The sequence below is a fragment of the Apodemus sylvaticus genome, chromosome 16, assembly GCF_947179515.1.
Source record: "Apodemus sylvaticus chromosome 16, mApoSyl1.1, whole genome shotgun sequence".
Lineage (NCBI taxonomy): Eukaryota > Metazoa > Chordata > Mammalia > Rodentia > Muridae > Apodemus > Apodemus sylvaticus.
In genome coordinates, this window is record NC_067487.1 from 50,657,679 (window position 1) to 50,681,245 (window position 23,567).

Genomic DNA, 23,567 nt, shown 5'->3' on the forward strand with positions numbered 1-23,567 from the left:
AATTGATTTATTTATTGAAACAGAGAGGCAAGGAGTGAGGGGTTAGTTTAAGCTCATTAACATTAAAGCTGGCACAAGAACTGAACCACAGACACTGCAGGCTTTTTTCCCTTTGGTCTCTCAGGTCTTGCTAGGTTAAAATCTAAGCCCTTACTAGCTAATGTTGTGAAAATCCTTACAGAAATGTTTCCAGACCAGAGAGATTCACATAAACACTCACACACACACACACACACACACACACGTATACGTGTGCAAAACTTAAAGCATTTTTAAGCAAGTGTTTTGTTTTGTTTTTTCTATTACTTAAAAGCAAAGGGAGATGTTTTCCTAATTGTGGTAATATAAAAGATTTAAAATCTTTTATGCTGTTATCTTTTATGTGAGGATCTAGATACAAACTGAAAAAAAAAAAAAAAAAAGCTTTCCCAAATCTACCTTTATTGAGAAGTTGGAAGCATAAAACACCAAACTCAAAATATCAGGAATCCAAGTCCCAGTTTCTATAACTATACAAGAGCTTTTCTCTTAAAATTTATATATTTATTTAGGCATATATATGAACTCTTAAGAATCCTTTTTTATGTTTAACATCTAAAAATGTCTTGTCACTACTTAAAATGTCTTTTGCAACTAACTTAGCTTCCTTTATAATGAGATTCCAGTCTTTCTGAGTTATCTTATGCTTGTGTGGAGCAGGGCTGGAATATCTTAAGACTCAGCAACAGCTGTGAACAACCCATCTTCCTTCCTGCAAACCTCCTGGCCTGAAGTTATCCAAAGTCACAGCAAGTGCTAGCCTGTGCTATGCATTGGTACGCGTACGGCAGCAGGGGGAGCCAGTGGGAAAATAGTTGAGAAAAACCTGGCTTCAGAAGAGCAGCTTAATTTGTACTCAAAGCAGAGAGACCAGAAATGGACCAAAGAGACAAACTAAGAAGACTCACAAGGAACTCATAATCGTGTGTGCAAAGCCAGTGCGGGTGCCTTTGAAGCGAACCACAGAGAAACCTTAAGTCTTTGCACAGGATGCTCGAATCCCAATTTCAAGACCAACCTGCAGTTCGCTGGAAAGCCCAATACTTTCCAACAGTGCTCAGCTGCCAACTGGCCCCCAAAATTTGAGAGCAGACAAAAGTTAACATGTTTAGGTTGATATGCTTTAGGGCTATTTCAAAATGCTTTCCCTTTTCTCCTGCAAGCATCACTGAACTTACATGGAAGACCTACTAAAAATGAGTATTATTAGGTCATGAGAGGGTTGTGACAGGGCTTGAACAGAAATCTCTGTGAACCTTGAAGACCAGACTCCTGCTGGCTCTCATGCAGACACCTCCCACCCTTAACTGACCTCTTTGAGGGGGGGAGGTCTGACCAGAAACATCATGAGAGTATTCTGCATCTTAAAGTATTTTACTCTGAAAGTATTTTAGCTTTGCAAAGTCTATATAGGACAGCAGTGTGCCTCTAAACTTGTACATATGAATGTCCTGAAGACTGGCATTGCCTGTATTTTCAGTTACAGTAGAACAGAAAAACACCTCATTCTATCTGGAACTTAAATGTGAATTTAAGAAATGCCCGAACATCTACTTAGAACTTCATAATATTCTAGTTATTTATGAATGATAAAGACAGATTGCAAAAATCAATGACATGCAGAATTTCTACCAAAAATTACTCTTGTGCAGTAAACTAATAAAAGTGACTATTTCAGACAAAAAGGAACTCAAGAAAATTTGAAACTCTTATCTTGCCCTTTCAAAATGGTTTTTGCCATGCCCTGATTACACTAAGGAAACTGTAGCTTAAAAAAGTTTACATTATAATTTAGTTTAATAACTCAGCCAAGAAAAGAACAAAACATGGAATGAACTTCCAGGTCTGTCTACCTCTACGGCTTTGAGGCCTCACTGAAATTGCCCTCAATAGCTGGTTCTGGGGGTGGGGTGGGGGGAATCTGTGTAACTCTTAGGCAGATTAATGTGCATTTGAGAGTAAATACTGCAGATGTAATCACTCAAATTAAATGCCATCTGGAATCTCTTACGCCTCCAGTACAAGCATCAAGCATGTGTTACAGCCACCCCTTGCCTTGGCCAAGATTTCAACCATATTCTTGTCCCAAGCAAGCAGCCTGTGTACACTGATAGCGGTACAGAAAACAAGTTGTCTGTTAGACATTACCTTAAAATTTTCTTTTATCGAGATCTTTTAAAGACATGAATTCTCTGTTAGCAGGCTTAAAGATCTGGTTTCCCTGCTCCTTTGTCTCCCAAGTCGCCTCCATAATAAATCCTGTCTGTTACCAGTTTAAAAACTCTAGACTTGTTATTAGTGCATTATTGTGTTTTTAATATATTAGGAAAAATGTTTAAAACATCCACAGAGGAAAATACTGTCCTGATATTTGAAGGCAAAAGAAAAATGAGCTGAATATATTAACTGACTATAGGGCAATACATTTACTAACAGAAGTGACTTCTCAGACTCATTCACTCACATCTGGTAGCCCAAGGAAGGTATTCACACTGCCAGTCAAAATGAGGGCAGGCTGTCTCTCCCAGCCCTTGGATGACCAGTTGTTCTGACACACTTTGTCACCAGGTAGAAGTGGCTTGTTTATTAAGCAGAAGGCTGATGTTACAACCATTATCAGGAATTTTTTTTTTTTTTTTTTGCCTTTCTAAGTTAACTTTCTCATCTCTGAAAGACCATGCAAATGGCCCAAGAGTTTAGAAAATAATGAACTTATAAGGCAATGAATAGCTTTGACAGTAAAAATTCAAACAATAGTTAACTGGATGAATGTGTATATAATGTATAATATAATAGTAATATATATAAGTAATAAGTATATAATGTGTCATGTCAATAACATTTTGACCACCAGACATAAGCACAGCTGATGCATTTTTGAAGACTATTTTCTCCCTTTATTCACTTCAGTCCAATTACCGCACCTCTCACAGGATCCTATAGTAGTTAATACAAACTCTGAAAACCTTTTTCAATGAAGATCTTTAAAAGAAGAAAAAAAAAAAAAAGACAGAGTCCTGTCTAATTTGGTGCCTATAAAAGAAAGGCATTATTCTGAGCAGTCCTTGTGACGTAAAGTTTTCAGCCTAAAACACAGACATAAGCCACTTCACAGTTTAAGTCACGATGCTGTTCGATCTCACATCAATTATTAAACTCAGATGCAGGTTTCAACATCGAGAATATGGATTTTTAGGGAAAGTGGATGCTCAGATGCATGGAGAGTGTGGTCAAATTATGTTGAAAGTATTGTCCAATGAGGATGAAATAACAGGCCAATGGGCTGGCAAAGGGGCTTTCGGAGTTTGAGCTGTCTCTTGACACAAACATACGAGAGACGTGAGAACACGGGCCTACTGATAACAGCCCACTTGGCGTTTAAGACGCTGGACGTGTCTTCTGCTTTACAAAGCAATTTATAAAAAGATGATTAGATTTTAATAAATGTCACATTTTGTTGGTCCAATGAGAACAACTGACACTTAGTACTGCTGTGGGGAGTTAACAGTCCCAGTAAGAAAGCAGAAACCGGTCATTCAAATGAAGTCAAGCCACATTTAGAAACGAGGCACAGATGCCCCCCCCCCAAAAAAAACAAAAAAATTAATAAGAATATAGATTTGTCTATCAATATGGTACAAACCGACGGGCCAGTAGGTGTGCGATCACTTTTAGGGAGCCCCTTTGGTTTAGGCCAGCTTTGCACCTCGGCCAACAATGCTATCTCTATGAAAGGCGTTACCGATACAACAGTCCAGTGACTGGCTGACAAGCTAAGGCTTTTTTTTTTTTTCTTAAATAAAAATCTTCACAAGAAATAAAGCAGATGGGAAAGAAACTCCACTGAGCAAACTGAAGCAAAAGAAAGCATCACTCACCGACTGACGGATACAAGGGGTGAAATGCCATTACCCTCCTGACCTTGTAAAGAGGTGTCCGAAACTGCAAACAGTCTAAAGAGACAACTCCTTCTAATTGCCACATATCCCTACTGACTGACTCTTTCTGCCGTTTGCAGCAAATACGTAGAAGCCTCCCTTCCTGGCCCCTAGGCCACCCGGGTCATTTAAAAGGAAACACACACACATAATCTCAATTATTTCTTTGCATAATGGAAGACATAGAACACATGATTTTGTTGTCTTAAAGGCAACTCTGAAAGTATTCTACCCTATCTCCCAGGCTGCTCAAGGGCTGCCTGATGCTGAAGGTTACTTCGCAGCCCCCCACCCCCCCATGCTCCTCTAACTGTCAAGACCAGCAGTGCTTTGGCACACATGACACAAATGCCCAGCTGAAGCCTCGTGGCGGCTAAGTGACCTCAGAAACCTGGATTTGGTCTCCAAGACTGAAGGAGACAAAGTCAGCATAGGGCTCTCTTAACTTTGTTAACAGATGGTACAAACAGGGAACAAAATATTTAAAGTTCAACCCTTACAAGGTACCCCGAGAACCAGAAAAATGGGAGTGAAGGTTGCAAGTTCAGTGAACTCTTCTGAGTTTCAGCGAGGTAGGAGGTGGCATTCTGGCGCCTTCATGGAGTCCTGCAACTCTTATTTCCAACAAGGAATTTTAACCAGTGCCTTTGATAATATGCAAAATATGCAACGCCACCACCAGACCCTACTGGGTTTCTGCAGCAAGGGCAAAGTGTCACACTCTAAGGACCCTTCGTCCTAAGGATACTCGAACTCTGCCAAAGTTGCTTTTGTAAAACGTTTAATCTACCTGAAGAGAGGTGTGCAAACAGGAACCTCCCTCCAAAGGAGCAGAACAGCTAACTTGCAGTAAGCATGACAAAATTATCTCTGTATTTCCCCAGGCCACAGGGATCGGTGATTCCCCAGCGTGGGAAACAGCAGTCTAGAGGCGTCACTGACACCCGAACCAGAACAGGGGGCTTACCTTGTTGGAGGCCATCTCACTGACGGAGTGCCTGGTCTGCAGAGTCTCTAGCTGGTCCAGACACCAGTCCAGCTCCTCCAGGGTCTCGCTGGCCAGTTTCTGGTAGGCCTCCTCTGCGAAGAGACAGGGAAAGGGGGACTCAGTTCTTAAGCGCTTCACGGGACCACCAGCGAGTTCAAAGGGGGCCATTCTGCCGTACCCCGCCATGCTCGGATGCCCGGTGCCCGCACATGAGGGCTGCTCCTTCATATTGCAGGGCCCGGCGACGCGCGGGGGGCTGAGGTTAGACTAGTGGGGCCGGGCTCAGGCTGGCCGAGATGCTCCAGCTTGACGTCGCGGGTCAGCCTCCAAGGAGGGGCGCAAAGTGCTGCAAGGCCAACTTTGGCACAGGGACGGCGGGCGGATTCTCAGCAGCTCGAGCCTGGGCTTCACGGCGCGCTCGGATGCTGCCCCTGGTGGCCGGTTCAGGGGGAGGGGGTGAGAGCAGGGGCTCGCCCCGCAGACGGGCGAGCGGCTCACGGGTGTCCGCGTCCCGCAGCCCCCGGCTCCACGCCGCCGCCTGCTGAGAGCCCCGCGCGCGAAGCGAATGAATCAGCCCCGGCCGCCGTTTCCTGTTTTGTCGCTCAAGTCCGCGGGCGGGCGGGCGCAGCGCCGCTCCATGCTGGCTTTCCGGGAACACTCCCCCTCGCGCCCCTCGCGGCCCCGCGGCGCTGTCTGGCTCCCCCGCGACTCCTTACGAAAGGGTTCCGAGTTGCAATACGCCGACCAGACCGCCCTCCCTGCCACCTCGCCGCGGCATCGCCCGGAGGCAGCTGGAGCCGCAGCTTTGAAGCGCAGCCGGGAGGCGCGGCCGCGCGCGCGAGTGTGTGCGGCGCTGCTGTGGAGCTGTCTTGCACCAGAGCAGCGGAAAACCCGGCGTGGAGCACCCGCTGCCCGCCGCCTGGGGTCCCCGTGGGGCTCAGGCGGGGCTGGGTTGGCCCCCAGCGCGCAGGCGCGTGCGATCGCGCACCTGCCCCGCGGGGACCCTAGGGCGCACAGTGGAGTCCTGGGCCCTCTGCCCTAGCGCAGTCTGCCAGGCCCAGGACGCCTGGGCGCAAGGTGACTTAGGACAGGCACTCACTACTCTTCCTGCAGGTTTAGGTTTGCGAGTTTCCCTAGCTTTGTGTCCCATGAGGTTACGCAAAGGGGATTATGGGAATAAAATCATTTCTACTGGGGGGCAGACTGTCGATACCCAGCCAACACCTCTAAAATTTGGGTTAGATGTAAACAGGCAAACCATAATGTTGTGGGGCCAGAATGCCTTAGAATGTGAAGACAGGCTACTTACTTTTCACCTTCAGAAATACCAAAGAGCTACCTTAAAGGAACAGCAGTGGGAAAGAACTGTGGGGCAAGGGGAGTTTACACAAGCCCTGCTGGGATGTTTCCTTTGCAGAATGCACAAGAACACCTTGGACTTGAGGCTCAAGACAGAAAGTCTGGAGGTCTGTTTCTGCCCACTATGGACGAAATGAACTATCAGAAGCATCATAGAGAAATGGGTTCTGTTGATAAAAGCTGATCCACTTTCCCTAAACCGATCAGTTCCAAAACTGAGCAGCAATATTACTTCAGAAAGAGAAAAGTCAAAACCCCAGGGGTCTGGGCTACAGAACTGTCAGCAGAAAGGAAAAGGCTTACATGAAGTGGTGGGATTCCCCTTTTCATCTTCTGATCTACCGTATTGTGGGGAAAAGAAATTCTGTCCCAATGTAGACTTCATTAATTATCAGGCAAGACAAAGAATGTTCTGGGATTTCCTTAAATTTGTAAAAACATCAGTAACTTTTAGAGTGTGTGAGGCTTACTTTTTGGCTTCCTTCTCTGACATTATTGAGCTGTGTGTGCTTCATTTTGACTGCTGAGTACTGAAATTTGCCTCTCTGATTGTGCGTTCTCCCTTCGCCAATCTCTAAAGAGACCTTAAGTCAGCAATTGCTTAAACCTCTTGAACCGAAATTTAAGGCTGATGCTTCTTTCTTTAACAATGGAAACAATCTTAAAGATCCTACAAGGTAAGTATTAAATATTTTATGTTTAGTTTTTCCTGATTATAAAGCTGCAAGATATTACAAGTTTGCTATGTAAAAGAAAGCTACACAAACATGGAGAGCCCTTTGCGGTCCCACAACCTAGAGCTCTGAAACAATAGTTTAATATTTCAAAATACTGAATCCACTCCATATGTAAGTAGAACACTGTCTGGACACCACAGTGGTTTATTTACTATACAGTTTCAGTTTTGCTGCTTTCCTCCCTCTTCTATGTAAAACAGGCATATAGAAAATTGCAGGAGGAAATTAACTTAGAGCCACGTGAATGAATTGTCCACAGTTTAGTTTAATAGCATGCCGTGCATTCAGAAGCATAACTATTGTGTAGAATCTGTCTCCTGTTGTGTTTTTCAGTTATTCCAAGCCAGGCATCCTCTCTTCACATCTTTAAGGCTTGATCTTCTATGTCTGTGCCTCCTGTCACCCAACTCTGAGAAAGCCAGAGTTCCAGGGGACCTCCCGGTGTGTGGCACGCACTCCCCGCCCCCACCTTGGCTATCTTCATAAAAGCTTTCTGAAATCAGAAGTAGAATTCAGACCTTGGATCTAGCAGAATACGGCTCTATATATTATATTTCAGTCTTTTTTTTTTTTTATGAGGAACAGTAAATCCGGAAAGTTTCAGTTCAGTGTTTCAAGACCCTTCGACATGGGCTCTGCCTTTAAGTGGGCGGTATAACAACATGAGGAGCAATGGATTTCAGAAGATCCAGTTCACATTCCAGTCCTGGCTTAGCCATTTTGACTATCAGAAATCAAGTAGGGTCACATGCATCCATGCCAAAATGTTCCACATGCTCTCTATATATTAAAAGAATGAAATTAACCTCCAGCACTTGTACACCCTGGTGAGAGGATGTTTACATACAGCGAAACAAAACAGATTTCTTTTATAAAACCATGGCTGGATTTGATGAGTTAGAATTTACTTCTTTCAGACTCCTAGAAAGAGACAGTGTGACTAGCTACAGCTTTTCAGGGTCACTATTAAGCCTTCATGTTCAGGAATTTTAACCCCCACTGTTCTAAGACGTGGCCGACCTTTGTTTTTCTCCTACCCTGGCGAGTGGGGGAATTCAATGTGGAGTGGCCAGCTATCCTACAGGAAATTGAGTCACCACACCAAACAACACACCTAAATGTCATCTGCAGCTAGCAGAACAAACACAGCGAACCAAACCAGTTTAATGTTGGCCTTTACGAAGAACACACATCGCATTCATTAATAAGATGCCCCCTAGGGGGTCATATATGCTGTGGCCCTACTTAAAAATATATGAAAACTCTTCTGTTTAACTGTGCGAATCTTGCTTCACTTGAGGAGCTACTGAAAGAAAACACCCCACCAAACACTATTGGCTAAACTCCTCGTAGACTGGGAAAGGCCTGTGTCACAGCAGCTGAGGAATAACAATGAACATTGCTTTGTTAGTCTGTGTTCTTCAAGGCACCCGAGCTGTGCAATACTCAAGCGTCTGCCTTAACTCTCCTGAGTATAAGGAATACTCAGTACTTGCGGGCCAGCACTTGGCTTCCGTCATAGTAATGTGCGCAAGGCTTCCCCTGACACATGGCCTGAAACCTTGCCAAGGGCTCCAGGAGGGGATGCTGAAGCAGCAGCTTGTCTTTGAAAGGGAAAAGCACCGTCAGTCAGCTAGGAGCCACAGCAGTTGGCTAGAGGCTGTAGTCATTTCCTTGTGAAATGTTGGACCCATTACTCTTACCCACAACTTACTAAGAGGCAAAAAAGATCTGTGCTTCAGGACATGAGACTTCGTAAATGCTAGCTAGTTTCTTTGTCAATATTTGTGGGGCTGAAGGTCAGTATAAGTCTGTCGTCATTCCTAGAGAGGCCTACTACTAAAGAACAAGTCAAGAAAGAGATACAGAGAGAGAGAGAGAGAGAGAGACAGAAACAGAGACAGAGACAGAGAGGCAGAGAGAAAGAACACACAGACAAACTTTGGGTGTCATTTGTAATTCTTCTTAAAAAGTCATAGAGTGATCACAGCTGACTCTGATTGCTTTTAAATTAAAAAAAAAAATACATCAGACAGCTTCTAAGAGAAAATGCTCAAACATGCCTTTTTAATTAATTCCAGTTCCTCCTCAGCTAATTCCCATCTAAATGTCGTTTGTTCCTAAGGGGAGAATTGATGGGGGACGGAGAAGGTAGACTACTGCCTCCCGTATGAGGTAATCAGTCCTCGACTCTGCTACAGGAAAAGGTGTGTAGAGGTTAGCACTGGTGCATTTTATCTGATGGGAAATGCATGAAGGGCCTGGCTTCTCTGTCAGCGTTGTCTATGGAACATGTGGAAGCCGGGAGCCGATGGCAAACTGCCCTCATTTCCCTCGATATTTCTGGAATCAACTTCTCGTTTTGAAGTATTTTTAAATCTTATAAAATATATAAACTTTCACTCCTGGCTTCAAAGATATGTTCAAAGTGGAGATGTGTTGTAATCTTAATGAATTTTCTTCCTATTTCCCACTAGCTATGATTTTATTTTATTTTATGTTAAAGCTGACGAATGCTCTAGTAGAACTTTACAAATGGATTGAGGTCTATTAACTTCTACTCTGAGCAGTAACTCAACATATATAAAGCACCATGGATCATGAACTTTATTAGAGTTCGTAGAAACACAGTGTGTATGAGTGTGACCCTTATCCAAGGGGAGACTAGAACCTATTGCCGATGACAATTTTAGCACCATACAATAGAAAAGGAAGGAGGCGACTGGGCTGTGGGACAATAAAAGAGGGCTGTTCAAAGTCACATCGGACGCAAGTGGGTCAGGGAAACCTTAATCTTGAGAAAATAAACAGAACGTGGCAGTTAATGGAGAGTGTCAAAACCATCCAGTACCTGGATGAGACACACCTTTGGGCTACTCTATGAGAGCCTTCTAGGAAACAATGGCTGAAGAGTCTGGAGCCTTCCTGAGTGTGACTAGCATCAGACCATCAGCCAGGGCTCTGGACTGAATAAACAGGGTGAAAATGGCAAACCAAGTGAGCATCAGGACTTCTGTTCTCCATGAGATGTCATACATACGGAGTCTGTCTTAATCAGGGTTTCTATTCCTACACAAACATCATGACCAAGAAGCAAGTTGGGGAGGAAAGGGTTTATTCAGCTTATACTTCCACATTGCAGTTCATCACTAAAGGAAGTCAGGACTGGAACTCAAGCAGGTCAGGAAGCAGGAGCTGATGCAGAGGCCATGGAGGGATGTTTCTTACTGGCTTGCTTCCCCTGGCTTGTTCAGCCTGCTCTCTTATAGCACCCAAGAGCACCAGCCCAAAGGTGGTAACACCCACAAGGGGCCCTCCCCACTTGATCACTAATTGAGAAAATGCCCCACAGCTGGATCTCATGGAGGCACTTCCCCAACTGAAGCTCCTTTCTCTGTGATAACTCCAGCCTGTGTCAAGTTGACATACAAAACTAGCCAGTACAGAGTCCAATTCACATGTTCCTGCCTTCATGAACCTCACCACAACTTCCTTATCTATGCTAACTCTTCGTATATGTTGCCTGTGTGGTTTGGTCAGGTATTTGGGTACAGCAATATGTTCAAGTAACTAATTCATAGAAGAGAACAGAGGGAGGCAGAAAGTATATTTCAGACGATTAAACACCTGGACCTATGAACAATAGATTCATGGATGTGCACAGCGGAGAAGGAACTGCCACAAACAAAGAGGAAAGGGGCCTGGAAGAAAATCTGAGAAATCGGACACATCAGCAGACACTGGCTGTGTAAATCTCAGGGATCAGCAGGTAGGAATGTTGGACTATCTTCACAAGTAGGAGCTACTGCATCACTCAGCTGACAGTGTGACATGGGATCTTGTTTTATCTGACGTGGAATACTCTAGGATTACACAATACACGAGATTGTAAGAGGTAAGACAAGTCAATGAGAATATTACTTTTGGAAATATTTATATTAGCATATTACTTTATAAGATTGTTTAATTCTCTGGTTGTTACTCTAATCTAAGACAATCTGCTCTAAAATACCAAAGAAAAAGCTGGGATGATGGCCCCCACCTTTAATTCCAGCACTAAGGAGGCAGAGGCTGGTGGATCTCTGTGAGTTCAAGGCCATTCTCATCTACATTCTCACTACAAAGAGAGTTCCGGGCCAATCAGGGCCACACAGTGACACCCTATCTCAAAAACAAAACAATTAAATGAATCCTACACAGGCATTTGGTTCTCCCTTTTGTTAGACATAAATAGAAGGACTTGCCCAGCATGACTCCAGAGGTTACTTGCTTTCTCTTCTTTAAAACTATCTCTAAAGTTACTTTCTTCTACAAAGGAAAGTTCGAGAACAAGGTGATTGAGGGGGAGAGTGAAGCAGAAGGAAAGAAAGAAAGAAAGAAAGAAAGAAAGAAAGAAAGAAAGAAAGAAAGAAAGAAAGAAGGAAGGAAGGAAGGAAGGAAGGAAGGAAGGAAGGAAGAAAGAAAGAAAGAAAGAAAGAAAGAAAGAAAGAAAGAAAGAAAGAAAGAAAGGGAAGGAGGGAAGAAAGGAAGAATATAGGTAAGTAGGTAGGTAGATGGATGGATGGATGGATGGATAGATAGATAGATAGATAGATAGATAGACAGACAGATGATAGATAATTTGGCTTATGAGATAATGCCATACTATAAAATTTCCATTCCTCTGTCTTTACAAAGCTGGTTGCAGTAGTGAAATGGCGAGTTGCTTTCATCCATTGATGAGATGGAACTTGACACCAGGTTGTCTCAAGTACAAATGTCTGCCTGAGTTGGCAGTGCAGCAGAGAGCCAGCAGTAGGCTTGGGCTTCTCAGGCTCACTGTGAGAAGGGTGGGTTTTAGTCACACAGCTGGAGTGGGGGCCTCTTGAGATCATTTATCTGGGTTAGGGACTCCACGGACATGTATGCAATTATTAACAATATTATTCCTCAAAGGATATTGAAGAAACAGCAGTTTTCACATTCTAATACCTATAAAGCACAATTCACTGATTGTGATTGAGTTCAATTACAGGATGGTGTGTATGTTTCATATTTAAAACTAAAATATAAATTATTTCAGGAAAATAAAGTTATTAATGGATAGGAAGTCCTGGAATATGTATGTATACTCATTTCTGCCTATCTTTTTCCTACTCCTGCCATATTCCCACTTAATTCTTAACCAATAAATTCAACAATTTCTTCTTAACTTCTACAAGTACCCACTGTAATCAAATCTCCTTCTGTTCATTTCTACACAGTTACAATATCTTAGTGTCTTCCTGGGTTCTTTTTCTCAGGATACATGTCTTTCGAAGATCAGAAAAGTCTTGAATAAACTTTGTTTTCAACATGTCATGTCTTTGGCCATGAGTCTGATGTGCAAACCCCTTTCTCCTTGGACTATTATCACACTTATGTTCACAGCAGACTTTTCTTCAGCTTGCTTTAGTTACCTTTCTAAACTCTGCCATTAGCATCCTCCAGCGAGACTTCAATGCTTGTGGGTGGGTAAAGGGTGTGGGAAAGACCCACTGGGGAGGTTGTTTCAGGGAACAGTGTGTGCTTTATTGCACACAGGCAACTACTTATATAGTAGAAGCCTATTGACTGTGATTAGTTAGCACAGTACCTTGGGCTGGACAGTGAGGACTCACAGCGCCAGGATCTGTATTGAGGAAGAAGCACATAAAAAGACATGTGGAGACTGTAGACACGTCAGCAGCAGGGCAGTTACGTGATACTCAAGCTGCTTTAGAATCCAGTGTTCTGACTTCTGAGAATACTCAGGAGCATGGTGTGCCACATTTTCTACTCAGAGGCACAGTGTGCCAGGTAGGCCAGTCAGCCAGGTCACGCCTGCATTTTCTCTTACAAAAAAAAAAAAAAAAGGGATTTCTTAACCAGTGCATCTACAACTCAGTTGTTCAACTGGGACACAATTTTGCTAGCTCTTGTCTCTGTGATTTTTCTGCACTTGTACCTAGGCTTAAAAGAAAAGAAAAACAATGTCTAGGATAGATCCTGACATATACAGGATTTCAGAAGATAGTTATGCGTTGATAATGAAGAAGTATCCTTGTTTTGAAACACTTAAGAATGTTTTTTCCCAAGTCAGATTCAAGCAGCAATATAGTCTGACCATGGCTCACTAGATATATTCATGTTTATCTCTTTATCTCTTTTGCACTCTCTGTCTCTGTCTCTCTCTCTCTCTGTGTGTGTGTGTGTGTGTGTCCCTCTCTGTCTCTGTCTTTTTCTCTCTCTCTTTCTGAAGAGCTTCAGGAATAGACATTTCTAGAACTTAAGTGTAGTTAAGCAAATCAGTGTTCTGCTGGTTAAATCTGAATATTAAATCTAAATGACAGGGATTAGCATACATATACAGCACGATGGTGGCAGTGAGTGTGAGTTGAAATTACATAGTAACTAATATATAGGGAAGGAACTTGGGCAGAAATAGTCAAACATAGTAAAAGTCATGCATTCATTACCCTAAACCAAAACCAAAAGAAGGGATTCTCCCAAAGATGTAGTGAGGGACCTTGCGGGCCCCACATGCGACTTAGTTCAGTGGTCACCTTTCCCTTCCAATAGCCATAACCGCATTTCCATTTCTCCTTCGATACAATAATACTCAGCACTATATCCTTTGCTATGTTGTTAGTACAGCTTCCAGTTCACTCCCATCTCATCATCCCATTTGTTTCCCTATCTCCATACTCTGTCCATAATTATAATTTGCTACATTTTCCTTTTCCAAGAAGTTACTAAGTCTCACCTCCTTTGTTAAAATCTTCCCTAAAACATGACGTTTTAGTCTTAAAAATAATTTTGTTACCTTTACAACTCTGAACGGTCTTGTATCTGTGTGTGTGTTTTCACCACAAACTTTACTCTATTTGGACTTAGCCTGGAACACCGCTTACATCTTTGATCTCCCTTCTCCCTTGGCAGGCACGGCACCTTAACTGGCTGCCAGGTCATCAATGGACAGTAGACTTTCTCATATCTCTGCAATTTAAAAGGCATGGTGCTTTTTAACTTTTTTGGAAGCCTAATATATCTTTGGAGAATCTGACTCAGATGTCTCCAGAAAACTTAGCATAAATTCATCTGATCAATACTTTTTTTTTATCTTAAAAGTATTCCCTGACCTCCCTGAAGTCACCAAGGACTCCAGGTTGAAAATGTATGTCTAGGGAAGGGAGGAAAAGTATTTTAATCCACACTGTCCCCAGAAACTTATCCAGAATTAGGATCTACTCTCTAACTATCTCAAAAATCACTGCTTCACATCCAAGCCTCTCTCATTGTAAGTCATCTAAAGAAAAGTAATACCACAGACACAGTCATTACATTTAAAATAATGGAAGCATGTTAAGGACACACACACACACACACACACACACACACACACACACTTCCAAAAAGACTGGGACTTTTTTTTTAGACAACGCTTTCAGAACTATTAAAGCCAGAGAGAGTGATATGGCTCAGTGAACAATGTTTCTACCTTGCAAATATGAAGATCAGAGCCCCAGATCCCCAGCATCAACATAAAATCCAGGTGGGTATGGTGGCTCACCTGTAACCCTGGATGCCTCATGGACATGGATGACACAGCAAGCATCTCCCTAACCAGACTACCTAAATTGGTGAGCTGAAGATTTAGCAAAAGGATCTGCTACAGAAAATTAAGTGGCAATCAATCAAGGGAGGCACTCAGTCTCTACCCTGGCTCCACATAAACATGTGCATGATCACCCACATACACAGGCACTTATACACATGCACACATGTAATGTACATGTGGCGGTTTGAATACGCTTGGCCCAGGAAGTGGCATTATTAGAAGATGTGGTCTTATTGGAGTAGGTGTGGCCTTATTGGAGGAAGTGTGTCACAGTGGGGTTAGGGCTCTGAGACCTCCTCAGAGCTACCTGGAAGACAGTCTTCTCCTAGTTCCTTTTGGAACAAGATGCAGAACTCTTATCTCCTTCGCTAGCACCATGTCTGCCTTCATGCTTTCAGGCTTCCTACTATGATGACAATGGGCTGAACCTCTGAACTGTAAACTAGCCACAATTAAATGTCCTTTATAAGAGTTGCCTTGGTCATGGTGTCTCTTCACAGTAATGGAAACCCTAAGACAGCACACAGATAGAAAAAGAAAAGAAAACCATGTATACTAAGGACAGAGCCTCAGAAAGACAATTATGTTAATATTTATTCATTGCATGGTACCCCTATAAATGATAAGACCTAGACATTTTATAGCATTCTAAACTGGGGATTATACCAGGGATAGTCTCCCTACTGTAGTTTCCTCGGGGAAGTATAATGTCAAACCAGAAAGAGCAGGGCCTTGAATCACTCAGAACTGGAATTCTAGAATTCGAGCTGCGTTCTTGTTCTATGCAATCATTATGTAGCACTTGCACATTTGTCTCTATTGCATAAATTAGAAATTGCACAATTATGAAAAATGGATATGAAAATACATGTAAAGCTCCAAGGGCAGTATCTGACTTATAGTAAGTACAAAAACAGCAATAAGTTTCCTGACCCACTTTACAAAGTGGTTTACTTAAGCTAATCGATAATAACATATTTAGACTATGGGAGTACCCTTATTCAGATTCCAGATCATAAAACAATTACAATTTTTATATTAACAACATCAGCACTCAAGTGCTAACCAATTAAGACCTGAATGTGAATGAACAACCTCAGACCCAGAGGAGCCTTTGTTAGACTTTACCAAACCACGAACAGTAACTGTATATGAAAATATGAACAGGGCACAGTATAGGTCACAGCTGAGCATCACTTTCAAGGAGGTTACAAGAAGGATCACTGCAGGCATCTGCCAAAGAATGTGCCAGGGATGCCAACCATTACAATATTCTTGCAAATAGATATCTTTGGCTAAACAAGCTTGAGAAATCACATGTGCAATTGCTTTTCAGAGATTTGTAATGGGTGTGAATCAAGTAGAAGCTAGACAGTCTATGGTTTAATGTCAGTTAACAAGTGTCATCTAAACTTTGGATTTTCTTCCCTCTGCCATTATCATCTCCTGATAAACCATACCTTAAAACATATTCCTAAGACCCATGTGTCAAATAATTCTGCAAGATAAACATAATTAGGTAACACATAGGTTTCTACGTATTGGATATCTCCATTTTTATATTTTCATTCCTCCTGATTTTATAGCCCTAGTATGTATGTATGTATGCATGTATGTATACAAGTATATTTGCATATACATATGAATCCATGTTTGCATTCATACACACATAGTATGTATATCTTATTTTGAAATGAGATCTTGCTATATTGCTCAAGCTACCTTTGAATTATCTGCCCACTTCAGCCTCTGGAGAAGATAAGTTTACAAGTTTGTCTGTATAACTGTGCTTGTCTCCCCTGCCTTCATGATGTATGCTATTGAGAAATGGAAAGTGATGCTCCTCATCCTTTTCCTCTTCATTTTGTATCTACAAAGAGCAATCAAAAGCCCCATCCATATTTACAGCTTCTCTGTGATATGCTAGTTGCTGTGAAATTTAAGGTTCAGAGGCCTAGACCTTACAATATCCTGCTGAGAAAATCACACACAAGATCAGCTGCTGTGCACTGACAGTCTGAGGTGGTACATAAATCATTCATCTGGGAGCGCTGCTGGAGTTCAGAGCAGGGGAGTGGGGGTGGGGTGGGGTATATAGACTGAGGCCAAGTGAGTAGAAAACAAGGAAGAAGGTGTCCTGGATGAAAGTCTGCCACAGAGTCTGGAGTTTAAGAAAGTCAGGTTGGCATTGTTTCCAAATAGAAGACATTGCTGGAGCCGGAAAAAGGCTTACACTCATGGGCTGGGTGATAAAGAAGAGGAAGAGATTTCTTCCAGGGAGAGGAGGCAAAGACAGTTGAAAATATAAATGTGTGGCCTCGAGCTAATAGATATTGTGGGCATTAGGTAAGTGCTCTAGTTGGTCCAGGAGATCAGCTGGACTAGAGACAAGGCCGGGCATTAGGAAGCCACTGGAGCAATGGGAGGCACAGAGAGAGGTCAGCTTCTGGAAGGGTGCCCTGTAATGCTGTCGTCATAGGTCCCAGAGCACTGGGTTCAAACAGCAGCTTGGTAAGCCGACATCATGTGGAAAACTTGGGCAAAGTGTTTTCTCTGTATTTCAGTTTGTTCCTTTGTATGGACCCCAAAATACATCCCCTAGAAGGTTACTCCACCATTTTCACACATTTTATTAAATTTTTAAGATTTGTATTGGATTTTTAAGACTATCATAATATCCATGTCATTATTTCTTTTTAATTGGACTTGCTTAAATTTAAATGCATGATGTATTTGTAAAATATTTATTAAGTCTACTATATGTAATTCACAAAAGCTGCTTTTTAATGACAATTATCTCTTCCTAACACATAATACTAACAGACAGTCTTGCTTTGGTATGTACTTTTGGTACTGATGGGAGACCACAGCTCTCTTACCTGTCCAAAAATAAATTAAATAAATAAATAAACACAACTAACAAATTAACAATAATTCAGCACATCCACTATTTTACTGGAAAATGATTCCATATTTTGATAGTGTTCTCTTTGTGAGCTCCAGGCCTCCCCTACCTTACCCTTTCAGTACTCCTTCAAAAGCCCCCAACAAGTAATCATCATGGAGAACTCGACTTCTGTGGGGTGTCACTCAAATTCTGGATGTCTCCACTCATTCATACAGGGCTTGGAAGGATTAAATGAGATCCAGTGGCTTATATTTATCCGTGAGATGTAGATGTATACAGACAAACATACATGTATATTCTAACACAGATGATTTGCTCAAAATTGAATGTACAATGAATGCTATTGTTAACTGTGTTCATTTGTGAATATATGTGAGTGCTGGTTGTTAGTATAAAATCATGCACAGGAATTGTGTGATAGTTGTATTTGTTTAAAATAAGATGGTGGTAGCTACCACAATAACTAATTCTTATATTTGTTATGGGTGTGTATGTACATGCATACACATATATTCATGTAAAAATTGTTAATAGAGTCTTTACTAAGCCATGGATTTCAGTTTAACTGAATTAAAGGAATAAGACAAATACACACATATATGATGCAAGTTCGATCTATGTATAATTAAAGCAGTATATATTAAAACAAATATATACTATATATATATTTATATATAAATATATATCGTATATTATATGCATATAGATTCACATTTTATCTAGTTTACAGAGAATGCAAACAGAACTTCATATGAAATAATACTTTTCCTTATAACGCCCAGTTTACTCTGTCGTTTTCTATTCTAAGTAACCTACTACACTATGGATATGACCCTTAGATTAAATTTGAAGCATACCAATTAAATAAAAAATATAAGAGTGATAAGTAGCTTGTCTGAAGAACACTAGTTTTATTCTTGTGTTTCTTCCCTCCCCTCTGTAATGCATTTCCCTTCTCTTTTCTCCTTCATGTGAGAAGTGCGGCATTGAGCTCTCTGCGGTGTAAGCTGTCCAACAGGTATGCATTTATAAACACGTTCTCCGCACATTTGTCAGGTCCCTTGGAGCACTGTAGGTGTGCCAGCTGGGCATATAAAGCAGAGGGCACTCACTAAGTGGCTGTAAAAGCCACCATTTAAAACAGTGAATAGATGAAAGAATGACAATGGTTCCGCTTACTGGGATTGCAGAGAGCAGAAAAGACTTGGAATGTTAACCACCTGTTGCTAGATTTTTGTCCTTTCAAAATTCTATATTTAAATTATTAACTCCCAATTTTTTTTTAAAAAAAAAGTTAAATACATTAAGAAACAAACAATTAAGAGCATAGGCTTTAGTGATCATACTTCCTACCTCCACCGGTATGAGTGTGTGTGTATCTGTGTATCTGTGTCTGTCTGTGTGTGTCTACGTGTGTGTCTGTGTTCAGGTATGCTGACTAGTTTTATGTCAACTTGACACAAGCTAGAGTCATCTCAGAGAAAGGAAACCTGAAAACCTCATCTGAGAAAGTGGCTTTGTAAGATCAGGCTGCGGACAAACCTGTTGGCGGTTTTAATTTAATGATTTCTACAGTGATTGATATGAAAGGTTGAAGTCCACTGTGGGTGGTGCCACTCCTGGACTGTTCCATGGGTTCCATAAGAAAGCAGGCTGAGCAAGCCAGGGATACCAAACTAGTAAGCAGCAGTCCTCCATAGTCGTTGCCATCCCAGGTCTCTGCCCTGTCTGAATTCCTGACCTGACTTCCTTCAGAAATGAACAACGATGCTTAAGCAAGATAAACCTTTTCTTCCCCAAGTTGCTTTGGTTATGGTGTTGTATCACAGCAATAATAAGACTGTGTCTGTGTCTGTGTCTGTGTCTGTGTCTGTGTCTGTGACTGTGACTGTGTCTGTGTCTATGTCTGTGCCTGTCTCTCTCTCGCTATTTCTCTCTCTCTCTTTCTCTATTTCTCTCTCCTTCTCTCTCTCTCTCTCTCTCTCTCTCTCTCTCTCTCTCTCTCTCTCTCTCTCTCTCTCTCTCTCTCTCTCTCTCTCTCCCTCCCTCTCTCTGTCCCATGCACATGCATGTTGTGTATTTGTCTATGTGAAACACTCAGATATAAGTTTGCCACAGCCTATGTGTGGAAAGCACCAGGACAACCTCAGGTATTGGTCCTTCTGGATTATTTGAAAAGGCTCTCTGCTCGCTGCTTCGTATGCCAGGCTACCTGAGTCACAGCCTCTGGGGATTGCCTCGTTTCCACCTCTATCTCCCCATAGAAGCAGTGAGACTTCAGACTTGCGCATCCATATCCAGCTCCTATGGGCTCTGGGGATTCAAAGTCAGATCCTTGAACTTGTGTGGCAAGAAGCTAGCCCACTGATGTGTCGCGCAGGCTTGATATCGCCTTCTCCTATCAACAGTAGCAGAAACTTCCCTAAGAGTAGTTTTGTAGCAAGTCTCACCAGGAGTTGATAATTTCAAGGTAGAAAAATTAAACACTGGCAGACATGGTGGCACACACAAGTATCCCCAGCACTCAGGATGCTGAGGCAGGAGGGGCGTAAAAGCTATGAATTTGAGACAAGACTGACAAATATAGTAAAATCCATCTCAAAAAAATAAATAATTAAAAAATAAAGGTGCTTCTTGCATGTGCAATGTCAACATGGAGTCACTGAAGGACTATACGATTTGAAGTCAAGAGACAGATTCTTTTTCTGGCTCAGCGGTTACTCAGGAATGGTCTTAGCCAAGTGATTTCAGCTGTCACAGAACCAACTGGACATTCTATAAGCTGAACTTCAAGAAACAAAAACTGACCCCAAATACTTGACCCTGATAGCCTAACACTGATCTATGACCCAACAGACCAGAGAATACTATTTCCCAAAGTCACTTCTGTGCATTAGCCCTCCCCAAATCACCAAACATGGAAAGCACATCATTCCATTTGACCCATATTTTCCTGTGCAGTTCTTTAAAATATTAAAAATTAACTATTCTTTGCATTTTTGGGGGACCATTTCTACTTTCAATACCTCTTACGTAATCTTATATTTCCAGAGCATCTCATCAATAGAAGAAATATGTACCCATACTCCACATAATAAACTAGACTTTTAATGATCTGGATTTCATCCACACTTCAGGGAGTCTCTGCAAAGGCCCTCTAGAGACAATTCTCCTGACCAGTCTTCCATATCTACAGATGCCTTTACCTCCATATCCTGATATTAAGTTTCCTGTCAGTCCTGTCTACATATTTGGCCACAGTAAGTTATTTTTTTATTTTAATTTACTTTTCTTACTTGCCACTGGATCATCCAGATGGTTATGTTCCTGCCTTTCATTGTCTGCTTCCGTCATGTGGAAGCTCCCAGAGGAAGCTCTGCTTAGATTCCAATGACGCAGATGACAAGGTCTTCATAGGAGGGGCAGAAAGGCCCAGGGTGGAGGAAGTTGGCCCTCAAATCATTGAGGGAGGGAGGGAGGAGCTGAATTAGGGGAAGAGGTTCAGGAATTAAAGGGAATTTATAGCATCAGTTTTGTTTACTTAAGAGTGAGTCCTTTCTACAAAGTCAAACAACTAGATAGTACTATGATCCTCTTGTGTCTATTGAAATATTTGCTTCACTTGTCATCTGTCAATAAAAGGTTGTTGAGTGCCCAGAGGACCTGAGAGTCTAGAAGATGCTCCATGCAAGGAGCTATAATCAGAAGATCTCTGGCTTTAAGAAGTTCACAGCTAGAAGTTCTAGAGGCACAGCTTGACAAAGCAACAATAGTCTGTTTTCCACAGTGTCATTAGGCCAAGAGGAATTCAACAAAGGGAAACTAAACAAAGGTTTTGGGACCTGGCCATGGTTCCCAGGGAGGCTGTCAGTACACCAGGTTTTGCAGGCTTGATTAGGGTCTAGAGGACACTGTGGTTCACGGGAACAGCCAAGATTCCTCCTAGTTCTAGGCTTCTTTCATACTGTGAACACACCAGTGTCTTCTCAAACTCTCCTAACTGTCTACAGTGGAAGCCTTGGTGTAATGGAGGCAAAGCTACAACACTGGATCAAAAGAGAAAAAAAGAAGTGTATCAAAGTGCCTAAATGTCTAGGAAAGTTTTGACAGTCCAAAGCTTACAATACCCGGGATGCATTGTCTGGAAATGGCTATTCCAGAGACAATTGTTAGAAACAGAGCAGAAAACCTGTGGGCTTCCAGCTGAAGAGGAGAAGAGAATACAGCATTTTCTGAACCTGATTCAGTTTTATAGTTTGCACTGTGTGCTTGCGGCTTACCCTTGCCTCCCTCTTCCCCTTCAGCTCAACTTCCTCTGGTGCTCTTAGCACACTTGTGGGACAATGAATCTCAGCCATCAACTTGATGAGATCTAGACTCTGGGAGATGAGCCTCTGAACGTGCCTGTGGGAGATTATCCTGACTGGATTAATTGATATGGGAAGATCCACCCACGTAGGCACGTACCATTCAAGATGTCAGATTATGGAACAAAGGCATCTCTGTCTCTAGACTTAACCACAGAGGCCAACATATAAGCTTGAGGCCCTCCTATGAGAGAATTAATTTACATATCTTCATTCTCTATTTTGCAAAATGACAAAATAGTAAAGGAGCACCATGGGTTGTTTCTAGTTATTAAGTAAGAAAGACTCTGACTATAAAGTGGCCACACCTGAAAAATGGTAAATGCTCGGAAAGATGTAAAATTATGAATTCTATGTGCAGACAACTAGAGCATGGTGGGACTTTAATTATGTCAAGAGCTTGTTCCAGCACTGTGTTCTTCCTGGAGACTTTGTTATCTATCATTGAAATGTAAAAATCATTTAGCCGTCTTGTTTTGGAAATTGTTAAGTAAGAGCACTAATTGTGGACATCTCTCTCAGATTACTTACCTAATTGAACAAGGCTTTTTAGCTCTGACATTCTAAATCTCTAGTTTGTCCATGATTTGGTTAGGACAACTTGGATTGGTGGTAGGGACAACTTTAAGAGTGGAAAAGAAAGAGGTAGAAAGCTCTGGGTTGAGAGAACTTTACCAAGGGTGGATTGGCCATTTACTTCTGATTCAATATGCAGGATTAAGAGAGCACTGGGAAAAATCTAGGTTACTAAGGATAGGGAATACATATGTTGATATGTGGGAGTTATATCAGAAGTTAGTTCCAGGGCTGGTGAAATGGCTCAGCGGTTAAGAGCACTGACTACTGCTCTTCTGGAGGTCATGAGTTCAAATCCCAGCAACCACATGGTGACTCACAATCATCCATAATGAGAAACAAATAAAGAATCTGTGGGCCAGAGTGAGTAGGGCCCAGAGGGAGTGGGAGAAAGGGTAGGGGTGGGGGGAAGGATTTAAAAAAGTTAGTTCCAAAGTCACCAAATCCTTAAATACTCTTACCACAATGACTTATTGGTAGAATTTTGCAAGAGTTGATATATATAAATAAATATTATCATATAAAATTACACATACATACACACATATATAAAATTGTATACACACACACACATATATATATATGTATATATATATGTATATACAATTTTAATTGCCAGACACTAGGTATCCAGTAAATGCTTGTTGGATATGACTGCACTGAAAGTGTGTGGTTCATTCTTTCCCCTCATTAAGGCTACTTTTCTGTGACACTGTTGTATGGTACTATATCTGAGCATCAGTAGCAGGGTTCTTCAAAGAATACATACTTGATTTTCAGGAACTGTAAACCTCATGGTTCATATTATAGTAAGTTTTGTTCAAAGGGAGAGAGAGAGAGAGAAAAGTCACTGGAGTCATAATTCTTGTGTTCATTTTTTACCCTCTCCTGCAGATAGCTTTTACTCTCAGATCACTGTATTTATCATCAGTTTTATTTGTAGATATCTATCAGTCCTCTTTTTTACATATAAAGAGTTTATACATCTTAACTGGTCTGGGACTTGCCAAATGGGCATCTGTTATCCCAGTTTCATC

General features: G+C 41.8%; 1 protein-coding gene and 1 long non-coding RNA gene across 4 annotated transcripts in view; one reads left to right on the top strand and one right to left on the bottom strand.

The window, feature by feature from the left end:
• Positions 1-23,567, bottom strand: part of Pde4d (phosphodiesterase 4D) — a 529,631-nt gene that overhangs the window by 46,018 nt on the left and 460,046 nt on the right. For 2 of the 3 annotated variants that reach the window (XM_052160119.1, XM_052160120.1), the window contains exon 6: positions 4,945-5,057. In XM_052160119.1, coding sequence (XP_052016079.1) covers positions 4,945-5,057 — 113 coding nt within the window. Of the gene's footprint in view, positions 1-4,944; positions 5,058-5,143; positions 5,633-23,567 lie in introns of those variants that run through there. The other variant, XM_052160121.1, reaches the window with a different exon arrangement.
• LOC127667088 (uncharacterized) lies at positions 18,462-22,040 on the top strand. The gene is made up of 3 exons (XR_007973784.1): positions 18,462-18,605; positions 20,639-20,847; positions 21,892-22,040. It is a non-coding gene; the product is annotated as an uncharacterized LOC127667088 (long non-coding RNA).